Below are 11,933 nucleotides of genomic sequence, written 5' to 3'. Positions count from 1 at the left end.
ACCTAGCGATGTCATCAGCCTTGCTTATCTGACTAGCTGGGTTCATACAGTGGAGAAAGTACAAAATAGCACAGAAGAAACAACTCAGGATGTGTACACACCATATGCGTAAAGTTTTAAAGCACATGACAAACCCCCCAAAGAGTCCTGGGAACTGTAGTTTGTTAAGGGTGCTTGGAATTGTAGCTTCGTAAAGGGGAAACCGCTGTTCCCTGAATCCTTTGGGGTGAGCCATGTGCTTTACATGTATAGTAAATTAGAGTTTCCCTTGAATAACTTAATGCCATCTGGAATTCCATCTGTTACAGCCAACAAACTATGGCTTGCAATTCTGATTTGGAGGGCATGTTTGCTCGGACAGAAGTAACTATATCCAATCCAAAGTTTATTGGTCAACCAAGTTCAGGTTGTAGCCAAAATAAATAAATAAAATAAAATAAATTTTATAAAAAAATTTGAGGAAAGAAACAGCAAACAGATTTTTACAGACAAGTGAAGGTAATAAAAATAGCATAATAAAGCCTGTGCAATAAAGCGCATATAATACACAGAACATGCAAAAGTAAAAGCATGCACATGAACAATTAATTATAAATGATGGTTTGGTATGAAAGGGGAAGTATGGAAATTGCTGAAACTCACTGAAAGAAAAGAAAAGGCAATATGTGCCATTTCCAGGTAGGGTTGGTAAAAATCTTTGTCTGAAACCCTGAAGAGCACCTGTAGGGAATTGCATTAGACACAACTGATAAAATAGAGCGACGGCCTGGCTCAGTATAAGGCAACTTTCTGTGTTCTGTGTGAGAGGAAGATATCCACACCCCTAGGGCTCACTCACGTAATTCTAAATCATGGTTTCTTGTTGTGTCTGAACCAGTCCCCAGCCTTTGCCACAGACACACACACACACTGTCTTTTATGCATAGTCTTTTTTGTTTTATTTTCCAAAAAAGAAACAAAAACAAATACAGCCAAACAGTACAAACTACAATCATAATAAATCAAGGCAACATGTTTTGTGCATACAAATGAGGGAAAGGGGATGGGATGGCTGATGATCGAGATTCCAGAATAACCTGGTGCTCAGACATTCAAGCAAAGAGATCTGTATAAAGGGTCCAGATATCAGGTAATTCCCCATCTTTCTTGTGCTTGTGGGAGGTCACCTTCTCATTTGCTGCCAGCTGAGTCATATGATTGTGGGAGTGGATTTCTCCTTTCAGTATAGAAGACACAAACTGATTAATTAGAACTGCTTAATTAGCAACATTTTTGTCCTTTTTTGCCCTTTAAGGTGAGTGACCTATCGTTCCATGATTCATTGGCTACCTTTGTTGCAATCCTCATAGCCCGGCAATGTTTCTTCCTAGAGGATGTTGTTCAGCACGTTGCACTTCCTTCTTTACTTACAGCAGGTGAGTGACATATTGAAAACCACACTTTGCTCTTCGAACTGGAAGGCAAAAATGGTTCCATGTATGGATGGTAAATCATATAAAACCATTTTCTGGAATCTAGGGATTTTTCTTTCTTTTTTTAAAGCATAGATAAGCAGAATGCTCTAAATGTGTTTGGCTGATTAAGTGTAGTGGTCATGGATTTACATAGCTGGGACTGAACTGCAGAACTACATGGCTGGACTCAATTATGTAGGACTGAAAGACTCTGTACATGCTAATCTTATTTCACATCTTAGATTATCCATTCTTCTCTACTTCTGCAGTCTTCATCTTTTCCCCAGCCCACACTCCTTCCTTCTTTCTATCTTCCCTTCTTTCTTAGACTGCAAGCTACACACATTTACTGGGGAGCAAGTCCTCTTCAACTTTGCTGGACTTACTTCTGAGTAGACATGCCTAGGATTGCACTCAAGGTGTCAAAAGCCAAGGGTGAAACCAACAACCACCACCTTTCCCTGGATATCGAAAGGTGCTGCTTTCCCCTGCTAGATTAGGCAAAGTGGATGATAACATAACCGAAAAGCAAATCTGGAGGCCAGGAGTCTCTCCTGAGCAAAAGTTGTTTTACTCACTCTTCAGTCAAAGAGCTCACCAGTAGTATGATTTTGTATGGACATTGTGAGAACAGAATGCTGGACTGAATGGCCATTGACTTGATTCAGCAGGTGATTCTTATGTTCAGTACTGGAGTAGTGGTGGTTTAAGATATTAAAAACCAAGCAGACAGCCACCCAAAACCTCCACAACTTCCTGGTTGTGGTGAGGGTGGAAGGACAGAAACATCTGGGGTGGTTGAAACGGAAATGGGGAGCAATGGAACTACGCCAGTAAGCCACTTCCTGTTCTGTCTATATAGCTTGGTGCTATTTTGTTTTTTCATTGCTTGCTTGCACTATAAATCCACATTATGACTCCAAGCCTCAGTTTTGGGGAACAATGGGTAGCACTTCTGTTGTCTTTTGCTGCTTCTGTGAACACACCACAAGCTGAGTTGAAGGCAAATTCAGCTTTATTCTTGATGAGGCCTGGGAGCCACACAAATCAGCAACTGACTCCTCCAGCCACGGCACACCTCTGACTCAGCTGTCGAGGTTTCTAAAAGTTTCTCTTAAAGGGGCCACATGTTGGGTATTTGTTTGATGATGCATACCTTATAAACAGCCTAGGGTTCAGTTTTGGGAAGAGCCATGGTTCATTTGGGTGGGCATGAGAGTGAGGGGCTTTGGGACCTCAGATGTTTGTTCCAAAGTCCATGGGAATGGGGTCAGTGTTGTCCTTACTTCTGTAATCAAGCAATTTTTGCCAGTTTGCTACCAGGCAGGTACAAGGTTCTTGTGTTAATTCACAAAGCCCTAACCAACTTGGCCCAAAGTACTTGAAGAACTTTCTGATCCCTTATTGTCCACCTCAATTACCGTATTTTTCTCTCTATAACACTCACCAGACCATAACACGCACATATTTTTTAGAGGAGGAAAACAAGGAAAAAAATATTGTAAACGAAATAGTGGATATATGATTTTTGTGGTTCATGCTGTGGCCACAGACATGTGATCTGACAGTGAGTTTGGAGTAGCCCAATGCAAAAATCCCGAGGATCCATGTGGATCCATGCTTTGTAACCATGGAGGAGGGAAGGAAGGGGAACCATGGATCCTCTGCTCACAACTGCAGCAAATTCCCCCCCCCCCGCCACCTGCAGACATTCACTCCATAACACACACAGACATTTCCCCTTACTTTCTAGGAGGAAAAAAGTGAGTGTTATGGTGCAAAAAATACGGTATTTATATTGTCTGATGGAGCACTTCTGATGGTTCACCAAGCCCCTGAGCTTTGGCCAGTTTTTATTAGGGACCAAGGCTTGAGTGTGGCAGTCCCTGTACTGTGGCACTTCCTGCCGCTAGAGGAATAATCCTAGTCGCCTTTTACACATTGCCTATAAACAGTGTTTTTTAGACAGACCTTTGAAATTTGAATTCTTTTATCCAAACAGTATTTATGGATGTTTTTACTAATGTGTTACTTTAAGTTTTTATGGTTGTTGCAATTTTTGCATGGTGTACACTGTACTGTATTTTTATGACAGTTTTACAAATATTTAAAGTAAGTAAGTACATTATTTCTGCTGGTTTTGGTTTTCTGCCAGCATGTTGCAAAGTTATGAGCTGTAGTCATCTTCCCACACTCTGATGGCATTACATTATGATGTTTCTGGAATTTTTGGCTTTTTCTCAGCTTTGACATTATTTGTGCTCGTCATCCAGACAAGCTTTTTTTTTTTTGACACTTCTTATTTTCCCACAAGTAAATCTTGATAACATTCTCTTCTTTTACCCAGTTAAGCTGCAGAAAAATCTCATGCTCACATTTTTCATATTTCTCATTTTCTTTCACAAGCCGCCTTGTCAATACGCACCTGCTAAGCAAACCCAACATTTGTGTGTGTGTGTGTATGTGTGTGTGTGTTTCAAATAAAACAATTGTTAGATAGAAAAAGTTAAGAGAGCAATGCGGTGTTGACTAAAATAACATTTAAATGAAAAATTGTTTGGATCATTGTTTTGCAGAGCATTACTATTTTTCTCAGTATTGCTGTTCAAGCTCTTACTTTCTATGTTTGCTTGATAAAAGTGTTATGAATTAGATTCAAACTTCTGCTCAGATAAAATATTAGGAATCAAATGCTAGTTTCCAGTAGTGTAATGATTGGTTCGCATCCTTTTCCCACAGCTTGTGGAGATCCAGATGCTGAGCCTGGGGCAAGGATGACATGCAGGCTTCTGTTCCACCTCTTTCAAACACCTGAGGTTTCCCTGCTGCCTACTGGTAAATACTTCAAACCTATTTCCAGACTTTCTGTCTTGCCTTTTGTTCCAGTTTCTCAGAGGAATTTTATAATGCTGACTCCAAAGGTTCACTTGGCAAAGGAGAATGGGAGGCTATTTTTGTTTCTTTGTTTTTGTTTTGATTATGTATTTTGTGGTTTTTTTTTTAATTGTAATTCTGTGCTGTGAACCGCCCTGTAAAGGGCAGGTGGCGCTGCGGTCTAAACCACTGAGCCTTTTGTGCTTGCCCATCAGAAGGTAGGCGGTTCGAATCCCCACTACGGGGTGAGCTCCCTTTACTCTGTCTCTGCTTCTGCCAAGCCAGCAATTCGAAAGCACAACAGTGCAAGTAGATAAATAGGCACCACTGCAGCAGGAAGGTAAATTGCGTTTCCATGCGCTCTGGCTTCCGTCATGGTTTTCCATGGGCCATAAGCAGTTTAGTCATGCTGGTCACATGACTTGGGAAGCTGTCTGTGGACAAACGCTGGCTTCCTTGGCCTGAAAGTGAGATGAACACCACAAGCCCATAGTTGCCTTTTACTGGATCTAACCATCCAAGGGGTCCCTTACCTTTACCTTTTTACAAATTTAACAACATCATCAACAGCATTCTTTTTGGAGTAGGGCTGCTGAAATTATTGAGTACACACAATACGCCTAAAGCTCATTCTTTCCATCAAAGAATTCTGGGCACTGTTGCTTATCCATTTTTGAGGTGTGTGTGTGTGTGTGTGTGTGCGCGCGCGCGCGCGCACTTTGAATGTGTTTTAAATGTGTAGAGTGTATACAGAATAAATTAGTCATGTTTATTCACTTCGGGGGGTTTACTGAGAGTTGGAATAGCAGTGGATAAAATCCAATTTAAATTGACATTGCTGAGACACAGACCTATAGCCTTAAACACCCATTTCGTTCAAAGGACCACCTGGTATGTTGTTTTGGAAGCATATTTCTGCTTTTTCCTTATAACTTTTAGCCCTTAAGTCCTTCTATAGGGACATTCTGAAAAGTTGGTGAGAGAGTTCTGAGGTGAGTTGGTTGAAGAGATTCAAGAAAAGAGTGTTAGGCCGTGTACACACGTAGATTTGAAACAATCAGGTCTCGTTTCTTCACAAAGCACTTTTTTACATAGCTCTTAATATACTTACCTTCGCACGATAGCATTGCCAAAAGGGAGAGGTGCTATCCATGCTGTCTTTACATACAGGTGGCTGTGTTTATGAAGCAGTATGCATTGATTTACTCCACTCAGTCAGTCTATTCACGCACGCTAAGCACTGGCAGAACATCACTAGGTGCTCCCCAATAGGAGGGGACCAATGAATGCAGCACAAAACAGATAAAAAACTGTTCTTGTAGAAATCGCTTTAGATCAACCCACAGTAAGCGACAGGGATGAAGTGGCAGCCATGTTGTGTGTACATCACCCTAAAGATGTGCCCGCATCCGACATGGAATGCACATTATTACACTGTGTGTACACACCCTTAAAGATTTGAGAGAGGAAAAAGAGACTGCGAAGATGACAGTGATTGTGAATGAAAATAACAGCAGAGCAGACAGCAGAGCAGTATTTTTAGCCTTCACACAGCCTGTGAGTGAGTGACAGACCAGGACTCTGTGGCAGCAGCCAGGCCTCTAATTGATCACCTCAAGGATAGCTAATTTATTTGATTTCATCCTGCCCTATTTGTTGTTTAGACACTAATTTTGAACAGTATACTTAGCTGAATTGTTGTTGCTTCCTTCCCTTCTCCTTCCTCCTTGTTAAATAAATCATAGTTTGTACTATTCAATTAAGTTGCCCACTGCCTTCCCCCTTGCATCCATTCGTGGAAAACTGGATGAAATGTTCACATTGCAGTTAAAATCTGAGTCCCACTGCCCTCTAGAAGATAAGGCGGAGGGGGTGCGCGCACACACACACTTAACTTTAAAAAACTGCATTATATCACAAAATCATGGTGCATGAACCACACACCGGGTATTTCAGACTGCATACTAAATTGATACTTTCCATTGACAGTGTTTGAATATTGAATATGTACTTGCTTCTATAGTGTGTGATGTGGCCTTGGGCAGGCACGTGTGTACATTGGGCCATTTGTTTTAAGACTTGTAGTATTGATAGTATTGACATCCTTGCACTTGCACCAGAAAATAGGTCCACCGCAGTGTTAAGAAGCCTAGTAAAATTAGGTGGGGAGAATAAAGCCAAGTTCACTAAAAACAATAACAATGAAAAAATGCTTGTTCTTTTTCTGCAGGGAAATCTTTCCCAGGAATTCGATCGTCTTGTGATCGTCACCTCTTAACTGCTGCTCACAACAGCATAGAAGTGGGTGCTGTGTTTGCTGTGCTGAAAGCGATACTGATGCTTGGTAAGATCACATTTAATGTTCTTCATTTCATGGTTAAGGTTGCAGCCCCTTACCAAGTCTCCTAGGAGAAAGTTCCATTGAATTTGGGGGACTCTTACTTGTCAGTAGACATACTTAGGCTTGCCCTGTGAGGCTGAAGTCTTACACACACACACACACACACACACACACACACACACACTTACATGGGAGTAAGTTTCATCAAATTCAGTGAGATTTACTTCTGAATAGGCAAGCATAGGACGCGGGTGGCGCTGTGGGTTAAACCACAGAGCCTAGAGCTTGCCGATCAGAAGATTGGCGCTTCGAATCCCCGTGACAGGGTGAGCTCCCATTGCTCGGTCCCTGCTCCTGCCAACCTAGCAGTTCAAAAGCACAAAGTTCAAGTAGATAAATAGGTACCACTCCAGCGGGAAGGTAAACGGCGTTTCTGTGCACAGCTCTGGTTCGCTAGAAGCGGCTTAGTCATGCTGGTCACATGACCCGGAAGCTGTACGCCGGCTCCCTCGGCCAATAAAGCGAGATGAGCGCCGCAACCTCAGAGTCGTCCGTGACTGGACCTAATGGTCAGGGGTCCCTTTACCCTTTGCCTTTAGGCAAGCATAGAATCCTACTAAATTTTGATTTTGATTTTGACTGGATACATTGTCTAGAGCATGGGTCCATCCGTTCCCCTCAGATGTTGAACTTGCACCAGCCCCACACAACATGACCAGTCATCAGGGAAGATAAGGGACCAGAAGTGCCCCATCCCTGAGCTCCAGTTATATCTTAAAATCTGATGTTTTAAGGATTAATCCTACAATAGATGAGGCGTTTGTATTAAATTCTTCTATTTCCTGCTACCCAGTAGGTGTAAAAATTCAGCTTCAGCAAGATTGCTTAGAATCATAGAATCATCGAAGTTGGAATAGACCCCAGGGTCATCAAATATCCTCTCCCCAGCCCCAACCCAACTCCCCCCCTCTTAAAACTGTAGGTAGGTGAAGGGAGTGCCTTCTCAGTGTCTCTCAAGGCAGGCTAGTGCAGGACTCTGAAGCTTTGATGGTATTAATTAATATCATTAGTATTGTATTAGCTCATTATTTTTAATGTTAAGCCTAAAGTTAATGATACTGCAAAGTACACTAATAATGCAGCATCTCAGCTAAAGCATCCATGATAGGTGGCCATCCAATTTCTTCTTAAAAATCGCCAAAGGAAGGAGAGTCCATCACCGCTGGGAGTCTGTTCGACTGCCAAACAGCTCTGACTTTCAGAAAGTTTTTTTCCTGAATATTCAGTCGGAAGAAAACAAGCATGCTCCCTCTTCTATGTGACAGCCCTTAAGATATCTGAAGGTGGCTATCTTATCTCCTCTCAGTCTCCTCTTTTCCAGGCTAAACATACCCAGCTCCTTCAAGCGCTCCTCGCAAGGCTTAGTTTCCAGACCCTTGATGATCTTGGTTGCCCTCCTCTGCACACGTTCCAGCTTGTCAACATCCTTCTTAAATTGTGGCGCTTGCCCAGGTTGTTTTTGATAGTTACTGTATTTTTTGCTCCATAAGATGCACTTTTTTCCTCCTAAAAAGTAAGGGGAAATGTGTGTGCGTCTTATGGAGTGAATGGCGCTGCGCAGCTCTCTCTGTCTGCACAGCGCCTCTTCAGTGAAGTGGGAGGAGAAACGGAAGGGACTCCGTTTCTCCTCCCGCTTTACGGGAGAGGCGCTGCACAGAGAGGGCCACCTTAACCTCACTGGGTTGTTGTGAGGTGGTTATGTGACAGCCCTTGGTTAGCCCCCTGAGCAACTTGACAAACAGACAGGAGAACATTAATCTTGTTTTCCCTCTTCAGTCAGTCTTGGAGTCCATCACTGCCCAAACCATGTGCCTTTGTCTCTCCAAGTGGCCAGATGATCCCATTTTTTTCCTGGGGCTTTCTGTGAGAGAATGAAATCCAAGCACTAATGCCTGTTAAAATGCTTCTACTGTTCACTTGCAAAATCAAGCTTTTGAAAAGAGGCTCTACAGAAATAAAAGATTCAGAACATATTTTTTTCTTGTTTTCCTCCTCTAAAAACTAGGTGCGTCTTATGGTCGGGTGTGTCTTATAGAGCGAAAAATACGGTAAACAGTAATAATACTCTTTATCTTTGTGCTGTTTCTACTCCATAGGTGATGCGGAAATTGGAAGCAATAGCATGCCCTCCTTGAAGAAGTCAGATTACTCAGTGCGAAGATTACTAGGCGACCTTAATGAAGATGAGATATGGGATGCCGCCTCACATTCTTTGAAATCATGTGGAAAACCTTTCTCCATAGAAACTGCTAGCCTCAGCGAATATGCTAGATATGTGCTAAGAAGTATATGCCAGCAGGTAGCATAACCCTTTGTTTTTCTCTGTTTATTTGTATATATGAATTTATTTTTCCAGAGTAATCATTGTTGCCATATTCCAGGGATGCAAAGACAGTCATGACATGCTTTCATAAATATAGGTGGGTGATGGGGGTAGAGGAAAGTAGCTGGGGAAGCCATTCAACCCTGAAGATGACCTGGGCCAGCCACAACACCTTAGCTTAATCTTCACAGGGTTTTCATGAGTATAAAAAAGGGAGAGGGAATGAATAAGCCACCTTGAGCTTCTTGGAGGAAAAGTTGGAGCGTGAATGTAATATGGGTTTGGTTGTCAGGGCTTCTAGGTCATTTCCTCCTATAAACTTGAATACACTGTTGGCAACTATGGCATCAAGTGATGACTCGTGTGTGAATGAGCTGTCATAGATTGATCTGTCCAGACTGACTTTGATATTGCCAGATATCTATCCAAAGTTCCCATATTTTGGCTGAGTAATCAAGGGATGAAGATTGAGTCAGGTACACACATGTGAGAACAAGTCCACACTCTGGCCATGCGAAGCCTCTTGGGGTACACTGGAACACACAATCTTACCTTAGTTAAACAAAAACGAAACGAAACCCATGTTTTCTTAGGGGCAGTGGAAGCTGTGACCGGTTTACCCAGCCCCCAAGCCTCATTGATTAAACCCGGAAAGAACAAGCCTCTAACTGTGCAGCTGATAGCCTATGCTATATTCAGGAATTAGTTGCACAATTCAGGTCTAGGCACGTTAGATTTTATGGTTGTGGCTCCCATGTAAACTTTGTGCCCATGCTTGAACTTCTCAACAGATAGGAGAGCTGTGCAGGTGGGGTTGTGATCCCACCATTCTTGTCCTCCTTGTGCCATGAAGTTTTTCTCAAACATACAATGAGTATAGTTGTGATTACAGCTGGAATTCGTTTGAGAGTTTAGCTTAACATTGTGATTTCCTTTTTAAAGAGGAAGTATTCAGTCAGCGGCATGTAAATGCTCTTGACAGAATACCTGAGAAGTAGAACCAGAGAAAAAGATTGTTTGTCTTAAAAGAATATATATATATATATATTTAACTAAATTCTTCCTTGTTAAATATTTTGCATAATGGACTTGGATTTAATGTAAAGTATAGCTTTTTCACGGGCAGGGGTACCTTTACCTTTTTTTATAGCTTTTTCACAGTGCTAGCATGAATCTGACTCATCCTGAACAATGTTGATTTTTTTGTTATGCGTTACAAGCAAAACAAACAAACATTGCCTTTGCTGTGATTAATGTTCAATTCAACTTTTTGCTGATAGGAGTGGGTGGGAGAACACTGCTTGAAAGAACCCGAAAGACTGTGTACCGACAAAGATCTTATCCTGGACCCAGTCCTTTCAAACAAGCAAGCACAAAAATTGTTGCAGCTTATCTGTTATCCTCATGGTGTTAAAGAATATGCAGAGGGTGACAATCCTCAGAGACAACACATCAAGCGCATTCTTCAGGTAAGCAGACCGAATAAAGGCTTTGTATTTGATGTTCTTTCCTCTTGCTCCCACCACATGTTAGACCCTTTTGTCCCTGTGTACATACCGTCCCTTGTAAAGGGATAAAATTAAGGGAGAGGGGAATTAAGTCTTTCCTGCCAGCCACAAACCCTTCTGCTACTGAAGCATACGCTAGCCAGTAATGTGAAGAAACTCTGTATGTGTGCAGCTCATGTATGGAGGGAGGCTCCCTACAAGATTTCTGCCTGCCTGCATTGGCATGGCTTCTTCTCGTGGTCACTGAATGTAGGGACGCAGGTGGCGCTGTGGTCTAAACCACTGAGCTTCTTGGGCTTGCCGAACAGAATGTTGGCGGTTTGAATCCCCGCGACGAAGTGAGCTCCCATTGCTCTGTCCCAGCTACTGCCAACCTAGCAGTTCGAAAGCACACCAGTGTGAGTAGATAGATAGGTACCGCTGCAGTGAGAAGGTAAATGGCATTTCCATGCACTCTGGATTTTGTCACAGTGGTCCGTTGCACCAGATGCGGTTTAGTCATGCTGTCCACATGACCAGAAAGCTGTCTGTGGACAAACCTTGGCTACCTCTGCCTGAAAGCGAGATGAGTGCCACAACCCCATAGTTGCCTTTGACTGGACTTAACTATCCAGGGGTCCTTTACCTTTTTTTTTTTTAACCTTTACCTATAACGTGTAGTTCTGCCCTTAGTCAAGATCAGCTAAAAGCTATGTTTTAAGGTGGGGGTGAAATCAGGAACAGGCTCTTCCCCAAGGCAAGGCCCCCATCCCTTTCCCACCGATTCCATCTGTAGGCAGGAAGAATGAACAAAATGAGCCGCATCCCACATGCATGTAGAAAAGACAATGATATGCAGGCAAGAACAAAATTGCATGCCATGTTTAATGGTGACACAACTATTTGTCATTCTTTGCACAGAATTTGGATCAGTGGACTCTCCGCCAATCGTGGTTGGAGCTCCAGCTGACGATCAAACAGTGTATGAAGGAGCCTGTGAGTATTGCCTTGCATACATGTTTCATTCGATAAAGTTTTCCTTTAAAAAAAAACACAAAATAAAATAACCTAGTGTGTGAGCAAAGATATCATGAATGTGCTAGTTTACTTATGTTTCACTGTAGGGTTCTGGGTCTGTGGCTGAAATGAACAGCTTGTTGGATAATATTGCAAAGGCGACGATAGAGGTGTTTCAGCAATCCGCTGATCTAAACAATAACTCTTCTAACTCTGGTATAGGCCTCTTCAGTCCAAACTCTGTTGGAAACGCTGACACACATATTACGAGGCAGAAAAGTAAAAAGACATTTCTAAGGTAATGTTCGCTGCCTGGATGGATAAAGATGAATTTAATCTGCTTTTTTTAAAAAAAACAGGAATACCTGAGAGGGTTG

General features: G+C 42.3%; 1 protein-coding gene across 2 annotated transcripts in view; it reads left to right on the top strand.

Annotated features, from left to right (window-relative positions):
• MED12L (mediator complex subunit 12L) overlaps window positions 1-11,933 on the top strand; it is a 176,141-nt gene that overhangs the window by 127,998 nt on the left and 36,210 nt on the right. For both annotated transcript variants that reach the window (XM_082223819.1, XM_082223818.1), the window contains exons 23-29: window positions 1,295-1,415; window positions 4,194-4,289; window positions 6,559-6,672; window positions 8,826-9,028; window positions 10,333-10,521; window positions 11,461-11,535; window positions 11,664-11,854. In XM_082223819.1, coding sequence (XP_082079945.1) covers window positions 1,295-1,415; window positions 4,194-4,289; window positions 6,559-6,672; window positions 8,826-9,028; window positions 10,333-10,521; window positions 11,461-11,535; window positions 11,664-11,854 — 989 coding nt within the window. The remainder of the gene's footprint in view (window positions 1-1,294; window positions 1,416-4,193; window positions 4,290-6,558; window positions 6,673-8,825; window positions 9,029-10,332; window positions 10,522-11,460; window positions 11,536-11,663; window positions 11,855-11,933) is intronic.

The sequence above is a fragment of the Podarcis vaucheri genome (assembly GCF_965113315.1).
Source record: "Podarcis vaucheri genome assembly, chromosome: 5".
Taxonomy (NCBI): Eukaryota; Metazoa; Chordata; class Lepidosauria; order Squamata; family Lacertidae; genus Podarcis; species Podarcis vaucheri.
The sequence above is the reverse complement of the archived record's forward strand: the minus strand, read 5'-3'. Positions and strand labels throughout refer to the sequence as shown.